The sequence below is a fragment of the Oryctolagus cuniculus genome, chromosome 9, assembly GCF_964237555.1.
Source record: "Oryctolagus cuniculus chromosome 9, mOryCun1.1, whole genome shotgun sequence".
NCBI lineage: Eukaryota > Metazoa > Chordata > Mammalia > Lagomorpha > Leporidae > Oryctolagus > Oryctolagus cuniculus.
Window position 1 is genome coordinate 64120738 of NC_091440.1, and position 25527 is coordinate 64146264.

Below are 25527 nucleotides of genomic sequence, written 5' to 3' on the forward strand. Positions count from 1 at the left end.
ATACAGAACTCTCAAGTTCACTTACTCTTACTATCCTGTGTTTCTTTAGTACTAGCATTCTGAATATTGCAGACCCTTAACCTCTTGGGTTAAGTAAGATTTGGTACTTTAATGCACAATGTATAAATAAACAAATGCTAGGTATGTTCTTTTCAATGGTAAAGAATCAAAGTATTTGTTACAGAGGTAGATTTAGATGAAACAGAAGAACTCCCTACATTAGACATCAAAGATGTTGGGGAAAGTCCTTTGGTGAAGCCTGACTTTCACTTCCTAACATATCAGGTTCCTAAAGGTACGCAATCTTTTTTTTTTTTTTTTTATTGATAATATTTTTTTTTTTTATCTTTTATTTAATGAATATAAATTTCCAAAGTACGACTCATGGGTTACAATGGCTTCCCCCCCCATACCGTCCCTCCCACCAACAACCCTCCCCTTTCCCACTCCCTCTCCCCTTCCATTCACATCAAGATTCATTTTCGATTATCTTAATATACAGAAGATCAGCTTAGTATACCTTAAGTAAGTATTTCAACAGTTTGCTCCCACACAGAAACATAAAGTGAAAAATAATAGATGATTTTTTTAAAATGATGATGAAATCAGATCAGACCTATTGTCATGTTTAATCCCAGTGAGAGTCAAGTTGGGAATTGAAAATTTCTTTCTTTTTTTTTTTTTTTTTTTACAAAAGATCAGTTTAGTGTACATTAAGTAAAGATTTCAGTCGTTTGCACCCCCATAGAAACACAAAGTGAAATATACTGTTTGGGTACTCATTATAGCATTAAATCTCAATGCACAGCACATTAAGGACAGAGATCCTACATGAGGAGTAAGTGCACAGTGACTCCTGTTGTTGACTTTACCAATTGACACTCCTGTATATGGCATCAGTAATCTCCCTATGCACCAGTTATGAGTTTCCAAGGCTATGGAAGCCCCTTGAGTTCTCCGACTCTTATCTTGTTTAGACACGGTCATAGTCAAAGTGGAGGTTCTCTCCTCCCTTCAGAGAAAGGCACCTCCCTCTTTGAAGACCTGTTCTTTCCACTGGGATCTCACTCACAGAGATCTTTTTGCCAGAGTGTCTTGGCTTTCCATGCCTGAAATACTCTCATGGGCTTTTCAGCCAGATCCGAGTGCCTTTAGGGCTGATTCTGAGGCCAGAGTGCTATTTAGGACATCCGCCATTCTATGAGTCTGCTGAGTATCTCACTTCCCATGTTGGATCACTCTCCCCTTTATTTATTCTATCGGTTGGTGTTAGCAGATACTAGACTTGTTTTTGTGCTCCCTTTGAGTCTTAGTCCTTTCATTATGATCAATTGTGAACTGAAATTGATCACTTGGAGTAGTGAGATGGCATTGGCACATGCCAAAAGGTACGCAATCTTTCAGTTACAAGGTTCTAGCTTTCAGTGCCAAAATTAGTAAAATCCTCTTTCAAAATTTCATTTACACAGAAAATAAGGGTACCAGAAAAGAAATATCCCCAAAAGAAGAGAACACAAGACATAGTCACATACACAAACAACCACCCACCAACATAAAATGAAAACGGACCTGGGAAGATAAGAAGTCAAGTGCTCCTACGAAGGATACAGTGAGGCTTCCTCAAGTACACCTGAAACAATGAAGCCAAAAGCCCGGGGGGAAAAGACTCACAGATTCTATCTCACATTGTACAATTACATCTCCTGTTAAGAGAATGACTGTGATGAAGTTCTAGACTGCAACAAGGGATATTTTCACATCCCAAGAGAAACTGGCAGTGAAATCATATGCTCTTCTTCTTCTCCTTCTTTCACTTCATTTTTTAAAAATTTATTTCTTTATTTGAAAGGCAAAGTTACAGAGAGAGAGAGAAAGACAGAAATTTTCTATCTCCTGGTTCACTCCCCAAATGACCCCAATGGCCAGGACTGGGCCTGGCCGAAGTCAGGAGCCAGGAACTCCATCTGGGTCTCCCACTGGGGTAGCAGGGGCCCAAGCTTTCCTCTGTTACCTTCCCAGGCACTTTAGCAGGGAGGGGGATCAGAAGTGCAGCAGCTGGCGGTCACATGGGATGCCGATGACAAGGGCAGTGGCTTAACCTGCTGCACAACACCAGCCCGTCTCATTTCTTACCTCCTTTTTTGCCCTCCTCCTTGTCTATACTTTGAGCCACAGCAACAGTCCTTAAGTACCACAGAACCGATAAATGGGCATACTGGTGCAAGCCATCACCTTAGCACTTAACTATTCTCGTCACATTATTCCCTTTTTCCTTATTCTCCAACTACTGCCCATTTCCTCCTAGGCATCTTCTTGCTAAGGCACTACCCCTTTTTACTCTCAGTGACCCACAATGTGCTTCAGTGCCAGCTATGCAACTGCAATGTCATCTGCACTTCAGAGAGATGTGATTTGCTTGAGGAGCAGACCCCTACACCAGAATTCTGAATGATAGGGTTTCCTCAGAGCCACAGTCAAGCACCAAATATTACAAAACCACTCCCCCTAGTGGATTCCCTGTGTGCTGTGAAGTGCATGCCACTGTTTCTAAAAGCAAAGTTTTCAAATGCATATCTTAAAAAATAAATATAAAGGGGCCAGCACTGTGTATAGCAGGTAAAGACACTGCCTGCAGTGCTGACATCCCACATGAGCACTGGTTCAGGTTCTAGTCCTGGCTGCTCCACTTCTGATCTAGCTCTCTGCTATGGCCTGGGAAAGCAGAAAATGGCCTAGGTGCTTGCACCCACGTGGGAAAACCAGAGTAAACTCCTGGCTCCTGATCGGCCCAGCTCCAGGGTTGTGGCCATTTGGGGGTGAACCAATAGATGGAAGGCCTTTCTCTCTCTCTCTGCCTCTCTGTAACTCTGCCTTCCAAATAAATAAATAAATAAATATAATCTTTTAAATATATATATATATATGCATGAGAAATGTATGAACACTTCAGAACAAGTTAAACAGAAAAATAAGAAGCAAAATACAGATCAATCTCAGTTGAATTCAGCAAGGGTCAAATAATTTCAGAGGCCGGCACTATGACATAGCAAGGAAAGCCGCTGCCTGCAGTACCGGCATCCCATATGGGCACTGCTGGTTCAAGTCCCTGCTACTCCACTTCTGATGCAGCTCTCTGCTATGGTCTGGGAAAGCAGAAGATGGCCCAAGCTCTTGGGCCCCTGTACCCATAGGGGAGACCTGGAAGAAGTTCCTGGCTCCTGGCTTTGGATAGGCCCAGCTCTGGCCATTGCAGCCACTTGGGGAGTGAACAATCAGATGGAAGACTCTCTCTCTCTCTCTGCCTCTGCCTCTCTGAAACTCTTTCAAATAAATAATTAAATATTTAAAAGTAATAATTTTAGAGCCACTAACAAGGCAACAACTTGGATACAAACAAACTTCATATAAAATTGTCATCTTCACCCAATTTCCTCATTCTTTTAACTATCTCTGAATCTCATAAATCTGCGATCTCATTTATTCACTCAATAGATTTTGCAGTTCCTCTTCCAAGGGACTTGAAACCACTATCACAGCACACTTTCAGCCTGCATTCTGGAAACTAGCTTACTCCATCTCTCTGCCCCCAACTGTCCTACATGAAACGAATCATCACCAAGCATATTAAGTACTTGCTGAAGTCAATTCTGTATTCAGTTTTGAAATTGGACAAAGCATGCCACCAAACACTAGGACAGGGCAAACAGTGTCACTGCCTCTTCTCTCAACAATGTGGGGCCTTTCCATCAACTCCACTGTCACTGAAGGTGGCCATGAAATCTACTTCTGACCAGTGGAAACCCTTGGTTGAAGCTAAAAACAAAACCATTGTTTTCCCAATAAAAAGGGGGAAACAGGCCATATGTGCCTGTTACTTTTTTTCTTCTTCCTGCCTAGAATGTGGGCTTATCATTGGATTTACAGAAACCTTCTGGCAGGGAAGATGAAAACCACCTGCTAAGGAGCAGTAAGAAAGAGTCTGTGCCTGGTGGTACGGTCAACCAGCAACAGCAGCCCTGGGCTTTTTTTCACTTGGGAAACAGGGAACCCTCTGTGCTATGCCATGGTAGTAAGGTTGCTGCTCCATCCTAACTCATGCATGCACCACTGCACCCTTGGCACTCTCTTTAATCTGAACGCTTTCATGCTCAGATTGGCATATCTTGACTTAAAAATTCTCCTCCTAAAAGGTTTGGGAGTTTCTGATAAACTTAAACATGTGCTTACCATATGACCAATCAATTCCATTCCCAAGTACTCATCCAAGTCAAATAAAACTTACATTCAAAACAAAAGCCGATACATGAAAGTTTATAAAGCCTTCATAAAGCCCAAATATGGGAAACAACTCCCAACTGGAAAACAGAAAAGTGAACTGTGACACATGCATGCTATGGAACAGACTCACTCCACAATAAAAAGTATGCTCAGGGCCGGCGCTGCGGCATAGCAGGTAAAGCCGCCATCTGCAGTGCCGGCATCCCATATGGGCGCCAGTTCCAGTCCTGGCTGCTCTACTTCTAATCCAGCTCTCTGCTATGGCCTGGGAAAGCAGTAGGAGATGACCCAAGTCCTTGCACCCCTGCAGCTGCATGGGACACCCAGAAGAAGCTCCTGGCTTCAGATTGGTGCAGCTCCAGCCATTGTGGCTATCTGGGGAGTGAACTAGCAGATGGAAGACCTCTCTCTGTGTGTAACTCCTCCTTTCAAATAAGTTAAAAACAAACAAAAGAACTATGCCTCCATGCAGCAACATGGATGAAGCAGATTCGAGAAGCCACATGCTATCCTGTGTAATTCCATTTACAAGGAATTCATGCTCTGCAAGGCAAGAACACAGAAAAACAGATCAGTGGCTGTTGGAAGGGTATAGAGTGACTGACCACAAAGGGCATGAGGGAGTTTTTAGGGCAATGGAACACTTGGTTGTGGTGGTGTTTATACAACTGCGTAAGTCCGTCAGAAAAATTCCACTAAAAGGGCAAATTTATATATAATGCACTTTGAAACAAACAAGTGGCTGTGCACTTCATCATTTACAGGAAGCCCTACAAAACAAAGTGATGACCCTGCCTATTAAAGACTCCTGGTAGCTCTGCCCAGACATTATTATCCCTCTGTGGACAAAATCAATGTATCTGTTGCCTGTGGTCTTACAGCCACCTCATGTGTATTTATCCCATTTGTCATATCAGAGTGAGCCTTCAAGGCAAAAGTCTACTCCTATCTGTGGTCAATGACCTTAGCCATTTATGGCAATCTCTGTCATTTCAAATGCAGAATGTTTACCTAAAAATGTCAAGCTAAACTATTACCAAGAAGTTATTAAAAGATATTATATTGGCCGGCGCCGCGGCTCACTAGGCTAATCCTCCGCCTAGCGGCGCCGGCACACCGGGTTCTAGTCCCGGTCGGGGCGCCGGATTCTGTCCCGGTTGCCCCTCTTCCAGGCCAGCCCTCTGCTGTGGCCAGGGAGTGCAGTGGAGGATGGCCCAGGTGCTTGGGCCCTGCACCCGCATGGGAGACCAGGAGAAGCAGCTGGCTCCTGGCTCCTGCCATCGGATCGGTGCGGTGCGCCGGCCGCAGCGCGCCAGCCGCGGCGGCCATTGGAGGGTGAACCAACGGCAAAAGGAAGACCTTTCTCTCTGTCTCTCTCTCTCACTGTCCACTCTGCCTGTAAAAAAAAAAAAAAAAAAAAAAAAAAAAAGATATTATATTATCCATTAATATATACATCCAAAGGTTGCTGGAATTTTTTGCTAAAATTAGAAAATCAAAGTTTTCTACATCGAATTCTATAGAAACACATGCTAACCATGTTAGCTTTCACCTTCAAATATTAATAGTCTTCAAGTTTCTCTAGCCAGAGAAAATCTCTTTAATCACTCTTTGCACAAAACCACAAGGGGGCATAGTTTACAACTATATATGGAAGAGCTCCTTTGAAAGCAAGGCATTCAATTACAGATAACTAGTTTTTCTGGGTGATTGTTCTATGTGGTGAGAATTTATTGTTCAAAACCACAGCAAGCTAAATATTATTAGTAACATCATAATTGCCAATCATAATTATTAAAAGTCAACCTATTTCTGCCGAATTTTCTTTCTTCGTTTTTTTACAAATTTTTTCCCCCAAAATGTAGTTACAGAGAGCTAGAGCGACAGAGATCTTCCATTTGCTGGTTCACATCTTGTCACTCCCCGTCTTCGCGGAGGAACGACACAGGACCCTGCGCTGTTCTTTCGTCTGCTTGGCCCTTCCCGGGTTTGCTGCTGGTTCTTCCCGGGTTGGCTACCATCCCTTCCACCTCCGTGGAAGGGCGGTTCCCCCTAGCCACTTTCCCCACTTCCGCGGGGGAGCGGCACACCGCCGGCCGGCTCTCTCGGGGGCTGCTCAGATGTTCCTTCAGATAGATGTTCCCGGTGCATGTTGTCTCTCTCCTCCTTTATAGTCCTCTTCCACCAATCCCAACTCTGCTACCCACACACCGAGTACGCTGCTCTCCTCCAATCAGGAGCAAGTCCTACAGTTTATTGGTTGAACTGGAGGCAGCTGTGTAGAAGCTGTTTCCTCCTCTCCCAGCGCCATATTGTGGGAAAACAGATGCATAGAATAAGTCTTAATTCCAGTAACAGTCTTAGTCCGAGTTGCTCCCCACAACATCTCATGTGGCTACAATGGCCAGGGCCAAAATTAGGACCCTGGAGCTTCTTCTGGGTCTCCCATGTGGGTGTAGGGGCCCAAGCACTTGTGCCATCTTCTATTGCTTTACCAGGTACACTGGCAGGGAACTGGAACATAAGTGGAGTAGCCGGGACTCGAATTGGCACCCATATGCGATGTTGGTTCGAGTCCCAGCTGCTCCACTTCCTATCCAGCTCTCTTATATGGCCTGAGAAAACAGTAGAGGATGGTCTAAGTCCTTGGGCCCCTGCACCTGCAAGGAAGACCCAGAAGAAGCTCCTGGCTCCTAGCTTCAGATCAGCACAGCTCCGGCCATTGTGGCCAATTGGGGAGTGAACCAGCAGATGGAAGACCTCTCTCTCTCTGCCTCTCCTTCTCTCTCTGTGTAACTCTGACTTTCAAATAAATACATAAATCTAAAAAAAAAAAAAAAAAAGCTATGTACAAGATGGTGGTACTATTTCTAAACCATACATTTAATTCCAGAATTTGCACTTGCAAACAAGCTCATCAACAGGACCATTTCAAAGACTACCAGGGGATGGCATTGGGTTGCAGTGGCTTAAGTCACTGCTTACAATGCTGGCATCCCATATAGGAGTGCGGGTCCCTGTCCTGGATGCTCTTCTTCCTATCTAGCTTCCTGATAATGTGCCTGGAAAACCGTGGAAGATAAACCAAGTATCTGGGCCCCTGACACCCATGAGACACCTAAATGGAGTTCCTGGCTCGTGGCTTCTGGTCTTGCCCAGGCCTGACTGCTGTGGCCACTTGGGGAGTGACCCAGTGAACTTGCTCGCGCACATGCGCTCTCTCTCTCTCTCTGTCACTCTTTCAAATAAATTAAAAAAAAAAAATCCTTTTTAAAAAAAGAGACTATCGGGGCTGGCACAGTGGCATAGTGGGCTAAGCATCAACCTGCAGCTCCAGCATCCCATACGGGTGCTGATTCTAGTCCCGGCTGCTCCACTTCCAATCCAGCTCTCTGCAGTAGCCTGGGAAAGCAGCAGAAGATGGCCAAGCCCTTGGGCCCTGCACCCATATGGGAGACCCGGAAGAAGCTCCTGGCTTCAGATCAGCATAGCTCTGGCCTTTGCAGCCACCTGGGGAGTGAACCAGAAGATGGAAGACTCTCTCTCTCTCTCTGCCTCTCTGTAACTTTACCTCTCAAATAAATAAATAAATAAAAATCTTAACAACAAAAAAGATTATCCATGCTAAAGAAGAGAGAGGGGACACAATTTTCAAAGAAGGGTACCACAAACCTCCAAGAGGGTGTGAAAAAATATCCCCAAAGGGATTTCTGCAGGGCTAAGAGCAATGAGTAGAACTTCAAAGAAAAGGTAAGATTTTCTAGAAGCAGGAACATGAGCAAAACCCAGAGGTCAAAAGGTCCAAAAGTCTGGAGGAGATACAATAAGCAAGAAGCCTGGCAGAGACCAAAAGCTCCTACAAGGAAGTAAGGTGGAAATAACCAGAAAAACTAAGTTAAGTCCATTTTACAGAATCCTGCTCATCAATTCTGAAGAGGTTTGTATCCACTGTGCATTTTAGCTGGTTAAAACAAAATGAGTTTCACACTTCCGTCACCTAATAACAAAGACATATATTCATACTGAACATCTAACTGTGCACCACAAAAGAACAAATACAAAAAAATACCTTAAAATTCTCAGTAGTCAAGTCAGTTCTCTAAGTCAGACAGTGTTGCTGGGTACTCACATGCAGAGTACAGCTCAAGTGTGCAGTTTCCTTGAACGAAACTTAGCAACTGGGTCAGAGCTGAGATTCTGCCAAGTGAGAGCAACGAAGGACAATGAAGGGAGCTGCGACACTGACAGGAGCGGCTGAAGAGAGTGCAGGAGGGTAGGGCGTGGAGACGGAAGGGAGATGACAGGAAAAGAAGGTGAAAGAGTTAGGGGCTGGAAAGCCTCAACTATTCCAAGCCCAGGTGCAGGTGACAGTGACAGCTGGATGGATGGGAAGTGGTGATCAAAGAGGCCCGTGTACAACTTTAAATTCCACAGTGTGGCTACGAAAGTAAGTGGCTGAAACTGCACAGAGGTGAAGCACCCTGAAAATGTGAAGGTAAAAGGAACTGAAAGAACTCCAAGTATACGTGCTTCCATTGCAGAATCAAACGTGCCTAGGGCAGCTGGCAGAGGCAACCCCTCTTGTTAAGAATCACTGGATACGGTGTTAGAATTAAAGACAGCTGTATAGACAGATGGCAGGAAGCTCATAGGAGAAGGGCCAAGCAGTAAGCATCTGGAATCCCCTTCAAGGAGGCTCTACATGTGTCACAAAATCTGTCACTTTTTGTTCGTGTTTCATTTGATCTTTCCATAGCAATATCCCCTGCTAACCATAACTTTCTTAAAATTCTTCCCTCCATTGGCTTTCAAAATCTTAGTCTTCTACCATTCTGGATCCCACTTGGCAGTCTTGTTAACTGTTACTATTAGTACCTAAAACATTGGAAATGTTCAAGGTTCAATTTTTTTTTTTTTTTGACAGGCAGAGTGGACGGTGAGAGATAGAGAAAGACAGAGAGAAAGGTCTTCCTTTTGCCGTTGGTTCACCCTCCAATGGCCGCCGCGGCCAGCGCACTGCGGCCGGCGCACCGCACTGATCCGATGGCAGGAGCCAGCTGCTTCTCCTGGTCTCCCATGCGGGTGCAGGGCCCAAGCACTTGGGCCATCCTCCATTGCACTCCCTGGCCAAAGCAGAGAGCTGGCCTGGAAGAGGGGCAACCGGGACAGAATCCGGAGCCCTGACCGGGACTAGAACCCGGTGTGCCGGCGCCACAAAGCGGAGGATTAGCCTAGTGAGCCGCGGCGCCGGCAAGGTTCAATGTTAAGCTACCTTTTCTTTTCACTCAACCCTCTCTTTGTGGGCAATCTCTTCCACACTCAGTTTCATATTAACAAATCTATCTCTGAGCCTCAATGCCTACTCAACATAATCCAGATGTCTCAGGATCTCCTCAGAGAAATCAATATCTCTAACTCCCATCATCCACCAATACTCCCTATTGCAGCAGAGGCACCATCTCTCAGAGATACTCACATGAAAAACCAGAAGTATCTTAAACTCCTCACCAAATACTGCCAATTTTCATCTCACAAATGTTCTACACCTACCTACTTCTCTCTGCTCCCATAATTGACTTTTGGGGGGGGGGGGAGGCGGAGGCAGAGTCAGAGGCAGAGTCACAGTCAGAGAGGAGTCAGAGTCAGAGTTGGAGTTAGAGTTAGAGAGTGAGAAAGAAAGAGGGAGATATGCTCCATCCACCAGTTCACTTCCCAAATGGTTGCAATGGTAGGGGCTAAGCCAGGCTGAAGCCAGGAGCCAGGAGCTTCCTGCAGGTCTCCCACGTGGATGCAGGAACACAAGGACTTTGTTTTTGGCCATCCTCCACTATTTTCCCAGGGGCATTAGCAGGGAGCTGGATTGGAAGTGGAGCAGCCATAAGCATGGATTAACTCTCTGTGCCACAGTGCCAGTCTCAACTGACATTTTTTTAAATCTTCGATCACCTTATACCTATACTCACAGTTCCTTGAACAATCAACCTGTCTGACTACTAATCCCAGCCTCCCTTTATATTTTCCTAATTAGTTCCAAGTTCAGCTCCTCCTCCTGTTGTCATGGAATATCCTAACATTCCAAAGTAGATGTGGTCCTCTTCCTCTTCCACACTGACAGAATTATCATTGGCTTCAATTAACTTAATAAGGTTCCACATTTCCCAGTTTAAGAATGATTAACTTATACAAAAACTAGAGGCAAAAGAACCAAATCTGGCAAATCAGAAAGTCATTTGAGACCTCCCCTACTACCTTAAGTGAACTCAAACCTTGGGAAATTCAACAGCTTAGTTTACTGATTTAGTTTCTTAGTTCCTTCACAACTGACTAGTAACCACTATCATTCCCCCCAAGAGAATTCAACATTTGCAAAAGGGGTTGGCATCAGTGAACTGCACTAACCTCCAACTGATCAAAATCAAGGCTAAGGTTTGGGGTGGGGGGAGAATCAAGTGTCTTAATGCTAGGTTACGTTCATCTCATCTAACGCAATATCTTCAATACCATCATCATCAGCTCTTTGAAACCCAAGTATTGGGCATCTGTATCAGAATACTTAGTTGCTTATTCCTCTGTGCAATAAGATAAAACCAACAAATTTTAAACAAGAATATAACAAAAAAATTTAAAAAACCAGACATCTGTGGTGACACAAGCAAAAAAAAAAAAACAGAAAGTTGTATTTGTTAAAACAGCTTCCTAGCAAGGGCAAGCAGCTTCTTCTTCCCTAAGACAAATGACTTCATGGTCCCAGCTCCGACTTCTAGCTTGATCATGCAATTGGCTAATGCCCCCTTATCAAAGCCAACACTTAGTCTTTCCATATTTCATCATCTAACAGCAATCCAGTCAACACATATTCATTCCTTACATAACTAAATTCCAAGCACTGTCCAGAGGACAGCAGAATCAAAGATGTCGAAGACTAAGACCAGCTACAATGTAATGTGACAAATGCTACTGTGGTTCTATAATAAGCTATGTATTCAGGGCCAGCGCTGTGGCTCAGTGGGTTAACGCCCTGGCCTGAAGTGCCAGCATCCCATATGGGCACTGGTTCGAGACCCAGCTGCCCCATTTCCTGTCCAGCTCTCTGCTAAGGCCCGGGAAAGCAGTAGAAGATGGCCCAAGTGTTTGGACCCCTGCACCCATGTGGGAGACCGGGAAGAAGCTCCTGGCTCCTGATCAGTGCAGCTCCGACTGTTGCTGCCAACTGGGGAGTGAACCATCGGATGGAAGACACCTCTCTCTCTCTCTCTCTCTCTGCCTCTCCTCTTTGTGTAACTGTGACTTTGAAATAAATAAATAAATCTTTAAAAAAAAAATAAGCTATGTATTCACCAAACAGGTAGTAATAATGCTTTAGGATAGTTTGGTTCAGGGATTGCCATCAATCCTACACTTAGACCAAAGTATAAATCAAATATGTCCACTAATTAGAGTATTTACTTCAGCTGGTATTTTTTCTTAATAAGACTTTCTCAGTGAAGGAAATAACACAGATTTACATTCTGGTACAAGTTCCTTATTTTGTTACAGACTGGCATTCTGACAGTACTGAGATAAAGGAAATGGGGGGGGGGGGCACAATCCGGTGACCTTTAAAACAAGTCTTGAAAAAGAGATAAAGGTGAATGGACATTCTGGAATACCCTACGCCAGCTTGCCTAGATTCTTTCATTTGTTAACTAAAGATGCTCTTGAAATTCTACCACATCCACCTTGCCCATCTGGGCAGAATGGATCCTACATTTTTTTTGTTTTTTTGTTTTTTTTTTTGACAGGCAGAGTGGACAGTGAGAGAGAGAGACAGAGAGAAAGGTTTTCCTTTGCCGTTGGTTCACCCTCCAATGGCTGCCCCGGCCGTCGCGCTGCGGCTGGAGCACCACGCTGATCCAAAGCCAGGATCCAGGTGCTTCTCCTGGTCTCCCAGGAGGGTGCAGGGCCCAAGGACCTGGGCCATCCTCCACTGCACTCCCGGGCCATAGCAGAGAGCTGGCCTGGAAGAGGGGCAACTGGGACAGAATCCAGCGCCCCGACTGGGACTAGAACCCAGTGTGCTGGCGCCGCAGGCGGAGGATTAGCCTATTGAGCCGTGGCACCGGCCTGGATCCTAAATGTTTAAAAACTAAATTCCTCTGACTGTTCCTACACCTTCATCCAACTCTTTCCTTTGCACACAGTATTGATACCTGATATTTGTGTAACATTTTGAAAAATCGTTCTCAGTTTTTCTGAATCTTCATGTTTTGCCTGGTTTCTCTATGAATGAGCTCCAAAGCCTTCCGGGGCAGTAACTAACTTTTTCACAAAATAGTACCACTAAAGTGCCTCCTGGCACTTTACTGCCTATGTCAGTGAATTTCAACTGAAAACTTTAAACTAAATTGAACTCAGGACAGATATAACCTACTGGTCAACAGTTTTAAGAATCCTTCTTGACCTTTACAGATAATTTTTCTTTTTGTCACCCCTGGATCTCTCACCTTCTTTTCATTACAGAAAAACAGCATTTGACTTTCAGAGTGTATATCATCATTTTAATAGTTCTGCTTTAGTCTTTTGCTTCAGGATGAAGTACCCAGTCCTTCCTGAGGCTTTTTATACTGGGATTTTAAAAGTATATTCTAGTTAGACATCAACTAAACTTTCTTCCCTAGTAAATGCAAAATTAGAAGTCATACAGTAAGTTTTAAATTTCTTAATTTTACTTTTAAGAATGAGTTTCTGGTCTTTGTATTATGAAAGACAAGCCAGCACACGTCCATCTTGCTCAGGGCTGTACCCTCTCTGCCTAGCATGGAGCAATCATCCAACAATTTCTGTTGAAAAAAATAACCAAATGAATAAACATAGCAATATATTGCACTTTTTTTTTTTTAAATAGGAATACTCATTCACCCACCTCTGCCTTGGCCACTGAATATCTAATAGGTGGCATGTAGCAGCTCCCTTCAGAGCAGCATACAGCCTCATTATAACACATTTGTTACTTAAATAGAGTTCCTATTAGGTCTCCCAAAACTACCTTTAATAATAGTCTCATATAACATGGCTTACAGTCCTACTCCCTGGTAACAACAACGTAAGGGAATTAAATGAATCTAACTACATCAATAAATACTGTATCTTTATTTTTAAATCATTAGATAATAATATTATCAAAGTCAGTATATACCTATTCTGAAGGACAACAAAAGTTATACAAGACCAAATTTCCCTCTTCACATCATTCATTATGGCCAGGTGGCTCGTTACTTTGAAGTACACAGCCTTGACACAGTGAAAGAAAGTTACATCACTGGTTCTGAGCCCGTTACCCACCTTTTTCTTTCCTCCCTCCACCTTGCAATCTCCTCGGGAGTGTCCAATTTGATCTTCTTCATTCCAGGAGCATGCATCTGGAGGGAAAAAGCAGCACACTGGATGCCTCCAACAATCCGAAGCCAACATTAAATTCACTAGCAGAAATCATCTTAAAACTAAGTAAGCAGATTTTATCCATCCTTATTATGATATTTTCTTTCAAAAATTTCTCGTGTATTTTAGATCAGCGTTACTGATAAGTCCTCTGGTAAAGTTCCCATCTCAGAAACTCAATCCCCAAAGCAACAGAGCCGAGACGGGACATTTAAGAGAAGATTAGAACACCAGGTTCTGCCATCAGGGATTGAACACTAGTATCAAAGGAGTAGGTTCCTGATAAAAAGGGTGAGTTGCCCTCCACCCCTTTTCTCTTGCTCAAGCAGTCTTCCCCTCCCACCTTACACCATGGGATGACAAAAAAAAAAAAAAGGCTCTCACCAAATGTGAGCCTCTCAATCTTGAACTTTCCAGCCTTCCGAACAGTGAGAAATAAATCGAGTTATTTATAACTTGTCCATTCTCAGGTATTCTGTTCTAGCAGCACAAAATGAACTAAGACAACAGGGGAAAAAGGAGTAACATATTTTGGCTACAAAGTAGATATGTTACCCATTTTCTCAACTGATATTAAATTTTCAAATGAATGACTTAACCAAAGTTGAGGGCAGTAACTAAAGAAATGAATAGACACGACAATCTGAAGTGGCATAACATAGTAAAACCAGAACAGAATTTTAAGTAAAAAAATTCAAGTGCAAAAATCCATTCTGAAGCCTTGGGCAAATTATTTTTCAATCTGTTTTTAATCTGTTAAATGGGTCAATATTCACTTATTTCACACACTTGTTTGTGAGGACAAAACTGAATAAAAGATGTTAAGATCCCTTATGAAGTACAAAGTACTCCATGAATGTAACTTATTATTAGGCTATTTCAAAAAAGAATTATGAAGCTAATAGATTAATAAAATAAAAAGCATGCATCAGAAAAAAAGACAGGGTTAAATAAAATCCAAGAACTTACATTTTTCCAATGGAACTGGACAATCTTCTCATGTGCACTGAAAGAACAATCTACTTCCGGACACTACAGAGTTTAAAATGAAAGAGTTATGTTTTCCAAATTAAATTTACCGTACTACCAATACACAGACATTCTGGCCATATTATCTAGTTATCCCACCTATGTAGTGTTATCACTGCATACTCAGGTCAGTAGCAAAGATCACTCCAAACAGAGGTACATTTAAAGAGAAATGACTCTCTCTAGGTACACAGAACAGTAACAAATTTTTCACTTTTCCATTTGAGTGAAAGCATGATATCAGTAATATGGTAAGATGTTTATAATTCCTAAATTATATGCCATTCCTAAATTGAATGTCATTCCTATAAACCAAGGATGGGGAACCATTTTTCTACCAAGAGCTTATTTGGATATTTATAACATTATTTTCAGGCCACACAAAATTATTGACTTAAAAAAATTAGCCTGCAAAAGATTTATTGAATTTTGAGTCCCACTTGCAGTTGCTGTGGCAGGCCCAGATCAAATGATTTTGCAGGCCTAGGCACCAGATGTTCCTCAACCCTGCTATAAACTGAAAGAGAACCCTTCCAAACCAAGGACTATGTTAATTTTTTTTTCTTCTTAAACATTCTGGCTTAAATATTTTTTAAAGGGGGCTGGTGCTGTGGCTCAGCGGGTTAAAGCCCTGGCCTGAGGTGCTGGCATCCCATGTGGGCGCTGGTTCTGAACCTGGCTGCTCCTCTTCCAGTCCAGCTCTCTGCTATGGCCTGGGAAAGCAGTAGAGGATGGCCCAAGTCCTTGGGCCCCTGTGCCCATGTGGGAGATCCAGGGGAAACTCCTGACTCCTGGCTTCGGATCGATGCAGCTCCAGCCGTTGTGGCCATCTGGGGAGTGACCTCTCTCTCTCTGCCTCTCTGTAACTCTGTCTTTCAAATAAATGAAATAAATCTTTAAAAAATATATATATTAAAGTATGGGCCACCCTCAGAGATTGTAAGAACCATTATAAATGACATGGTGTGGTTAAATGGTCAAGGGCAAGCTTCCTTTCTATTAATTAAATGTATTTATTTGCTTATCTATCTGAAAGGCACAGTGACACGGAGATGGAGATACAGCAACCTTCCATCCACTGGTTCATTTCCCAAATGTCCATAGCAGCCCAGGGCTAGGTCAGTCAACTTCATCCAGGTCTCCCATGTGGACAGCAGGGACATCATCTATTGCCTTCCAGGCAACTAGTAAGAAGCTAGATCAGAAGCATGGAATATCCAGGACTCAAAACAGGCAGATAAGGGACGTGGCCGTTCCAAGCAGTCGCTTAAGCCACCGTACCACAATGCCCACTCCTCAAGGGCCGCTTTAAAGGGGAAAAACTCACAAAGGTATGCAAAGAAACAGGAGGGAACGCTGCCCTCTGCCCAGTGGCGGTGCACACATAGAAGAGCTGTCAGATTCCCCTTCTCTGCCGCCATCTTACTTCTTCCTGAAGTAGTGGGTCCCCACCCCCAAACTCTGAGCCCAACAGTCACAACCCCATTTGTCATCAAATCCTGTTTCTATGGAAACTGAACTTCTAAGGAAAAGCTTGGAGTTTCTACCAAACAGTTTTAAGGCTCTTTTGTTACATAAATTTCGGGACAACAAAGAAAACCTACTTTTGTGTGTTCAGACATGTGTGTGTCGTACTTTTCTTGATTTTTAAAACCGCGATCACAGGTATCACAAAAAAAGTGAAAAACTGGCTCCTTTCTTTTCTGCAAACAAAAACAGAGGCATTAGGCTTTTGGTGAAAAAAAATCTTTAATCCATAATAAAAACATAACTATCCTTCTAATAATATATACTTTGATATTTTTCGCATACCTCTTACATGAGGGGGCTTCAAAAAGTTCACAAATAGAAATAAAATATAATGTGAAGTTTCCACTGATTTTCAAAAGCCCTCTTGTAGAGGTAATTTATATACAGAAATATTCCTAAAGAAAGGATGCTTCTGTTTCTTTGATTTTTAGTAAGTATTGTAGCAAAAGCCAGGCATGATCTAAAAAAAATTTAATGTAATTAGAGCTAATATAAACTGACATTTCAAATTAGTAACGCAATTAAGATGTAGTATAGCATATGCCAAAATGAAATATACTCAATGTCTTTCTACAATTACTCCATTTATTTCTCAAAGAGATTTTACTTGAATTTTTTATTTACAGCTAAGACACTTAAAACTTCTATTATAGAAAGATTCCAGTGTCTCAACATAGGCATACATACCTCATTCTATTGTATTTCATAAGATACACAATGGATACAAAACAGTAAGACAGTTATGAAAGAAACAAAACATTCAAAACCATGAGACAGGGACCAAAGTTTCACAATCAAGAACATCTTTAAAATACCTTTTTTTTCTGTTTTCTATTGGGAGGAATGTTGAAGTCACTGAACTTTGCATCATGCTTCCGTGGAAAGTAAGAATGGTTACCTGAAAAACAAAAATCCACTAACATTTACAACTACACAGTTATGAAAAATAGAAATTCAAACAAACTAACAGAGATTAGGGCTAGTTTAAAAATAAGCATTTTCCAAATGAAAAAAATACTGGTGAAATTATATGTCCGGGGCCGGCACCGTGGCTCACTTGGTTAATCCTTCACCTGCGGCTCTGGCATCCCATATGGGTGCCAGCTCTAGTCCCGGTTGCTCTTCTTCCAGTCCAGCTCTCTGCTGTGGCCCAGGAGGGCAGTGGAGGATGGCCCAAGTGCTTGGGCCCTGCACCCACATAGGAGACCAGGAGGAAGCACCTGGCACCTGGCTTCGGATCGGCATAGTTCTGGCCATAACGGCCATTTGTGGGGTGAACCAACGGAAGGAAGACCTTTCTCTCTGTCTCTCTCTCTCTCTCTCTCACTGTCTGTAATTCTTCTGGTCAAATAAATAAATAAAATCTTTAAGAAATTATATGTCCATACATGCTTTAGGCAGGAATACTGACAATCTAATCTGATAAAAGTCCTTCTGATATTTCAAATATTAGAAACATAACCAGAAAAGTCTCTAATACAGCTCTTTAGAGCATCAATATCATACCAGTAAAACAGAAATGTATGATGTATGTCTCCTCTCAAATCCTTTTCATTCTTATTGCCACGACCCAACTCAAAAACCTGATCTTTCACCTAGATTACTGTGCTAGCTTCCCACATCTTTTTCCCCATACTTAAACTTTTTCTTCCAACAGTCTGACACCACACAAAAATAATTCTTGAGTCATGTCACCAAAAATCTGCAAATGGCTTCCTACAGTCCTGATGAGGTTACAGTTTCTTTCCCTGCCCCTCCCCCATATCTTCCACGCTTTCTGCTTCAATCACACTAGAACACTGTGACCTTCAGAACTTACCTAGCACTGACACCTCTTTGCTGCTATCTAAAAATTATCTCAGGGTCAGCACTGTGGCTTAGCAGGTAAAGCTGCCACCAGCAGTGCCAAGATCCTATATGTGTACCAGTTAGAGTCCCGGCTACTCCACTTCCAATCCAGCTCTCTGATATGGCCTGGGAAAGCATTAGAGGATGGCCCAAGTCCATGGGCCTCTATATCTGCATGGGAGACCGAAGGAAGCTCCTGGCTCCTGGCTTTGGATCAGCCCAGCTCTGGCTGTTGTGGCCATTTGGGGAGCAAATAAATAAATAAATTAAAAAAAAAAAAGGTATCTTTTCCCAAATCCAAGACATCTCCCAAGACACTTCCTCTAAAAGCTTTCCCCCACTTTCTCTGCACTCTGAAAATACCTTTTATACACCTTTGTGACCAATCCCAGTTTTGTGATTTCTACTTAAAAACCAATCTCATCTGACTTGGTGAAACTCATATTCCCAGCATCTGACACCCAGGAAACACTGTTTGGTTTTAATTTAATGTAAACTGAATCCTATAGAGAGGATTGGATTTGATTTAATGTAAGCATAATCCTATACAGAGTTGGATAACGGCTTTACATGAACAATCTGAGGCTTTACATACGAGCTACCCACAGATGACACCCAAACTTACAACTCCACCCACAAATCTCCCCTGGGAGTACAGATTATCAGCTAACACCCTATTCAACAGCTCTAGTTGACGTGAATGTATTCCCAATGCAACTCCTGGTCTTTCCTCCAAATCTCCATTTACATTCTTCTCTATTTCAATTAATACCAACTCCATCCTTCCAGCTGTTTGGCAGAAAACTTTAAAGTTGTTCTTGTCTCCTCTCTATCTCACATCCCACTTCCTGTGTTTCAACAAATTCCTTTAAAAAAATTTTATTTATTTGAAAGGCAGAGTTACAGAGAGGCAGAGGCAGAGAGAGAGAAGTCTTCCATCCACTGGTTCACTCCCCTAATGGGCCCCATGGCTGGAGCTGGGCCGATGGGGAGCCAGGAGCCAGGAGCTTCCTCAGGGTCTCCTACGAGGGTGCAGGGGCCCAAGGACTTGGGCCATCTTCCACTGCTTTCCCAGGCCATAGCAGAGAGCTGGATCAGAAGTGCAGCAGCCGTGTCTCGAACCGGGGCACCCATATGGGATGCCAGCACTGCAGTCAGCGGCTTCAACAAACCCTTTTTGTCCTACCTTTAACGTGTATCCAGAAAACAACTACTTCTCATCCTCCCTCAGCTCCACTCTGGTTCAAGTATCAAATCTCTCTCCCTTGGACAACAGCAACAGTTTGAGAACTGGACTCCCTTCCAGCCCATGAATCCTCTTAAGATAAATCAGATCCCGTCGTTCTTTGCATTACCCATCTCACAACGTGGGAAAAGTCAAAAAGCCCCTGATCCACAAAGACCTAACAGGTCTACCCTCTTCCCTCATCTACAGCTGTACCTCGGCACAGCCCACGCGGACTTCCACTCTGCTGCACCGTTTCCGCCTCAAAGCCTTGATACTTTGAAGTTTCTGCTGCGTGTATGCCTGTTCTCCCAGATGTAGCCGTGACTCTGCTCCCTCACTTCCCTGGGGTCTTTCTTCAAATGTCACTTTCCTTATGGCCACAGCAGCATTTCAAACGGCACTACCTCCCATTTTTCTTTGCTTTATCTAACCCCAAAGCATGCACATTATCTTCCAAAAAAGCACTTTCGAGAGACGCCATAAACAAGTTTTCTATCTTGTTCACTGCTGTAGTCCCCAATTCCTACCACACAGTTAGAAGTTAGTAAGTCGCTGCAAGATGGGAAAACGTTTCAGACGGACACATTTTAAGGCATTAGTGATCAAGTTCCAAGACCACTGGGCAGAGTGGAGAGAGGAAAGGGAGAAATGGGAGAAGGAAGGGGGGGTGGGGGGAGAGAAAGGGAAAGGGCGGTACCGCGCCGAACAGCCACTTACCCGGAGGGTTATGGGGATTCTGATGCCGAGGAAAACCCTCAGGAGACTGTCCCCAGTACCATGAGGTCGCCGCCTGGAAATTCCAGGAAGGCACGCCGCTCCGCTGAGGCTGAGAATCAAAAGGAGACTGGGCGTCGAAAGGGGGCTGCGCTCCGGGAAGAATCTGAGCATCGAAGGGGGGCGGCGCCCCGGAGAGAGACTGGGCTAGCATGGGAGGCTGCGCCTCGGTGCAAGGCTCTGACCCGGGTGCGAGAGGCGACGACGAAGGAGGCGGCGGTGGAGTCAGCGCCGACCACAGCATCCAGTTGTTCCTCAGCGAAGTAGTGCCGCTCACGGGCCCCAGTGCGGGCGTCACCTCCGAGGCTGGAACCCACTCGTTAGGAGCCACTAATTCCCTAGCTGCCTCAGCCATGCCACCTTCCAGCCAGCATGCGACTGTGGCACAAGCTTTAGGCGTCACTTCCGTTAGCGCAAACCACGGGGCTCAGCCAACCACAGGCCTCTACGTCATTAATAGGAGCCGGAAAAACTTCCAGCATTTGCGGCTGGTCGAGGGCAGCTTTTGGGGTAGATTGGAAGTTGGCGGACGGATTTGTGTGCGTGTCCAGTGTCGGCCACCGCGGATGGCCAGGGACCTGATCGGGCCGGCGCTACCACCCGGCTTCAAGGCCCGCGGGACGGCGGAGGACGAGGAGCGGGACCCGAGCCCCGGTAAGCGGAGACGTGTTCCCTGCCCGCCAGGCCTGACTGACCCCTTTTCTGGAGTGGCCCTGGCGTTGGAGGAAAGAGCTGAGGTCTTGGAGGGCGGAGGAGTGGTGAGTGAGCGCGGCCCGACCCCAGCTAACTCTTCTCCCAAGATTCTTGGCGGCTCCTCAGAACGCGAGCTTTGGCTTGGTGACCATTATAATGATGATGCATTCCAATAGGGCGCTTCATAAAAGCCGGGCGCTGTGTTAATTCATATACATTCGGACATTTAATCCTCCCAGCCACTATATGAGGAAAATACTATTATTCCCATATGACACATGGGGACATCGAGGCCCAGGCAGGTGCCCAAACCACAGCTAGTGTCAGTATGGAGCCCGAATTAGAACGGAGCGGGTCTCCAGCCCTCTGTGCCATATTGCTTTCTGATGTGCAAGGTCCTGGCCTCGGGTCTGCCTGCCTAACCTCTCATTCAGTTATCACAACTGACACATCCCAGTGCGCTTGTAGTTCCCAGACTCTGCGCAGTTGCTCCAAGCTCAAGGCTTCTCCTGGCCTGTCCCCGGTTGCACTTTTCAGACATACCCGGCAATCTCTTGCCCGTCCTTAAAGGCCCAAGTTAAATGTCATCTCAGAGAAACCTTTCCAAACTCTCAAACGTTGACACGCCTTCCTCTTTACTTTTGGGTATTTTCCTATTTGGTTACATTATGTGTCTGAAATTTTTTGTGTTTTTTTAATTTTCTTGAAAGGCAGAGAGAGCAGTTTCCCATATGCTAGTTCACTCCTCGGATGCCCCAAACAGCTGGCACTAGCCCATACTCAAGCTCAGAACTGGGGACGGAATCCAGGTCTCTCATGTGGGTGCCAGGAACCCAACTATTGGAGCCATCAAATGTGCATTAGCAGGAAGCTGGAGTCCAGAGCCTGATGTTGAATGCAAGGACAACAATGTGGGACAAAGGCATCTTTTTTTTTTTTTTTTTAAGATTTATTTATTTGTTTGAAAGGCAGAGTTACAGAGTGAAAGGGAGAGAGATTTTTCATCTGCTGGTTCACTCCCCAGTGGTTACAACCCCAGGCCAAAGCCAGGAGCTAGGAACTTCATCTGGGTTTCCCACATGGGTGCAGGGGCTGAAAGACTTAGGCCATCTTCCACTTGCATTAGCAGGGAGCTGAATCAGAAGTGGAGCACCCATGACTTAAACCAACGCCCATATAGATGCTGGTGCTTCAGCCTGTGGCTTTAACCTGCTGTTGCACAGTGTCTGCCCCACATTACAAGTTTAATACACTGTATATATCTGAATAGTTTATTGACATGCTGTCCCCACATGTGCTCGTCATGTATACCAGACAAATGTTTCTCAGACTCCTCTGTCCATATTTGCCTCCTTTAATGTTCTGATTTGTAGACTGAAACAGGTTTTACAGATAGAGGAGAGTAAAGCCGGAAGAGCAACCCTCCCGCTTCTGAATCTAATTATCCGTCCTTGATACCCAGGAACCTTGTTTGAACCAGAAGTTCCCTTCTAGATTCCCATTCCTGTTATAACCATTAAAGAATCAGGCTTTCTTTTTTTTTACACTTACATATTTTTATATTACTTACATTATTTTACACTTATATATTCCTATTTATTAATCATACATTGCATCACCCTATATCATTTCATAAAGACCTTCTTTATCCTTCAAAATCAGGCTTTTATATTAGCAAGGAAGGTTCTATTCAAGTAGGTTGAAGAAAAGTGTAGTTAACCAAGTTATCTGGTTGGGTTCCTGTGTGTACGTTGTTTCTGGTCCACCACAGTCCCTGATTTTAAACCACGGCAAGAGTTGCAGATAAGCACCCTCATGTCCCAGATAGGTACTTCCAGGCTGACTTGCTTCCATCATTCTGCCAACAGTTACTTCAGGCACTCCTTTATCTGCTCTCTGGTTGTTTCTTTTGTGTGTTCATCCTCCCCCACCCAACCCCCGCCCCCGGCATTTAACACTGTATGTGTGTGATTTGTCTGTCATGCTTTTCATTGAAGGAGTTCGATGCCAACCTACTGGCATATCAAAAAGAGCCTTGACTAATATTTATTGCATGAACCTACCTCTTCATCAGGCACAGTATCTTGCACATAGTATGTCATTTTAAATTCATTGCATACAATTCCATTTCCTTCATGGAACAATCCTAGATGGTTGGTCCTAAAATAGTTGCCAGCATTTTTTCATCTCCTTATTTCTCTATCTGAACCCTTAAGAAGTTTGTCAGTACCAACAGCTTTCAAAATCCCTATATCACATCACAGAAGCTCCCCATGGGCCATCTTCTAGTTACTATCCACCTTACTATCCCTCCCCTCCAAAAACCAAAGGATAGTCACCATCCTGACTTGCAGCCTCCCAGATTAGTTTTTATGCTTTTGAGCTTTGTGTAAATGGAAAAATACAATAAGATGTCTTCTGTAGGTGACTTCATATTTTGGCATCACATTATTTTGTGACATTTATCTATGTTGATGAGAATGATTACGGATTATTTTTTATTGTTACTATACAGTAGTCCTGTAGATAAATGTAGTAACTTGTCCATTGAGTGCAGTTTAAGATTTATCTTATTTGAAAGAGTGACAGAGAGAAGAGAGAAACTGAGAGAAAGAGATCTTCCATCTGTTGATTCACTCCCCCAAATGACTGCAAGGGTCAGGGCAGGGCCAGGCCAAAACCAGGAGCCAGGAACTCCATCCAGGTCTCTCACATGGGTGGCAGAGGTCCAAGGACTTGGGCCATCTTCCACTGCCTTCCCAGGTGCATTAGCAGGGAGCTTGATGGGAAATAAGCAGCCTTGGGCGTGAACCTGAAATGGAGAGCAGCAGTTTAACCTGCTGTACCACAATGCCACTTCCTGGGTATAGTTTATTTATACATTTTACTGTTGGTGGATGTTTGAGTAGTTTTTATTTCAGGAACTGTCATTGGCCAGTGTGATGAAGCCACCATCTTCAGGGTTCCTGCTGGTCTTTGAGTGACTTATTAGGTTGACAGCATCCTGTTGGGCCTGCAGCCGAGTAGGTGGGAAGTCCCTATTCTGCATATACTCACTGTTGTACACACAAACCATTGTGCTTTCCAATACCATCTTTGCACCTTCCTCCCTCTAAGCCTGGCAATTTTATCTGGTGTATATATTTATGCGATATATAGAACATTCAAAAAATGCATCAAAATTTTTTTTAATTTGAAAGGCAGTGAGTGAATGACAGACCTTCCATCCACTGGCTCATTCCCCAGATGCCAACAACAGCCCAGACTGGACCAGGCCAAAGCCAGGAGGCTTTGGAACTCAGTCTGGGTCTCCTATATGGGTGGCAGGGACCCAGATACTTGAGCCATCACATGCTGCCTCCCAGGGTGCACATTAGCAGGAAGCTGGAATCAGGAGTGGAGCCAGGACTTGAGCCAGGCATTCCAATGTGAGATGAAGGTGTCCCACAAGGTAACTTAATTGCTGCCCAACACATCTGCCCCCAATAATTTTTGAAAACAAATTTTGAATTTTCATTATTTTTTAAAAAGATTTATTTATTTGAAAGGCAGAGTTACAGAGAGGCAGAGGGAGGGAGGGAGAGAGAGAGAGACCAACCTTCTATCTGCTGGTTCACTCCCCAAATGGCCACAATGGCTGGAGCTGCACCAATCCAAAGCCAGAAGCCTGGAGCTTCTTCTGGGTCTCCCTCACAGGTGCAGGGGTCCAAGCACTTGGGCCATCTTCCACTGCTTTTCTAGGCCATAGCAGAGAGCTGGATCGGAAGTGGAACAGCTGGGACTTGAACCAGTTCCATATAGGATGCCTGCACTGCAGGTGGCAGCTTTATCTGCTGTGCTACAGTGCCAACCCCGGATTTTGAATTTTTAAGTCTATTTTTATGTATTGGACTCTATTCTCTACTAATATACCAAAAGAGGCAGGAAAGTTTTTTTCAGAAATAGGCCAGTGGTCCCAAAATTAGTCCTAAATTCTCCCCTAAGTTATGCTGATGAACCCAAATATCACTGATAGTACCATTGAAATTTCTAATGGCCATCTTAAACTTAAGATGTGAACATGTTTTTTTATTTGTTTTATTAAGATTTTTAAAATTTATTTGAGAGGCAGAGAGAAAGCTCTTCCATCTGCTGGTTCACTCCCCAAATGTCCACAATGGCCAGAGTTGGGCTGATCTGAAACCAGGAGCCAAGAGTCTCATCCTGATCTCCCTGTGAGTGCACAGGGCCATCTTCTACTGCTTTCCCAGACTTAGCAGGGAGCTGGATGGGAAATAGAGTAGCCAGGACTCAAACTGGAGCCCATTTTGGATGCCGGCACCACAGGCGGAGGCTTAACCGACTATGCCACAGTGCTAGCAGATATGAAAATCCTGACTCTTCCCCTAAACCTGCCTTCCTAGGAAGACTAGGAATTTTAGAGAATGGCCATCAGGTGGTCAACCTAAGACATCCTGTTTCCTTTTTTTTTCCCCCTAACTTCTCACATCCAAGCTATCAGGAAGTTCTCTTTGCTCCTCTATCAAAATATTTTGCAAATCAACATACATTTTCTTTTTTTCTTTTTAAGATTTATTTATTTATTTGAAAAGCAGAGTTACAGAGAGAGGTAGAGACAGAGAGGTCTTCCATTCTCTGTTTCACTTCCCAGATGGCTGCAACAGCTGGAGCTGCGCCGATCCAAAGCCAGGAGCCAGGAGCTTCTTCCAGATCTCCCATGTGGGTGCAGG

The 25527-nt window shown here is 44.0% G+C and overlaps 2 protein-coding genes across 5 annotated transcripts in view; one reads left to right on the forward strand and one right to left on the reverse strand.

Moving 5' to 3' along the window:
* The window catches only part of NUFIP1 (nuclear FMR1 interacting protein 1), a 34412-nt gene extending 23853 nt beyond the window's left edge, over positions 1–10559 (reverse strand). Inside the window, exon 1 of one of the 2 annotated variants that reach the window (XM_070048796.1) lies at positions 10242–10559. The gene's annotated coding sequence lies outside the window, so the exon portion shown is untranslated. The remainder of the gene's footprint in view (positions 1–10241) is intronic. The other variant, XM_070048795.1, reaches the window with a different exon arrangement.
* Positions 10560–20053: 9494 nt separating this feature from the next.
* GPALPP1 (GPALPP motifs containing 1) overlaps positions 20054–25527 on the forward strand; it is a 44977-nt gene continuing 39503 nt past the window's right edge. For all 3 annotated transcript variants that reach the window (XM_070048792.1, XM_051850041.2, XM_051850040.2), the window contains exon 1: positions 20054–20758. In XM_070048792.1, the coding sequence (XP_069904893.1) occupies positions 20257–20758 (502 nt within the window). In that variant the 5' untranslated portion in view covers positions 20054–20256. The remainder of the gene's footprint in view (positions 20759–25527) is intronic.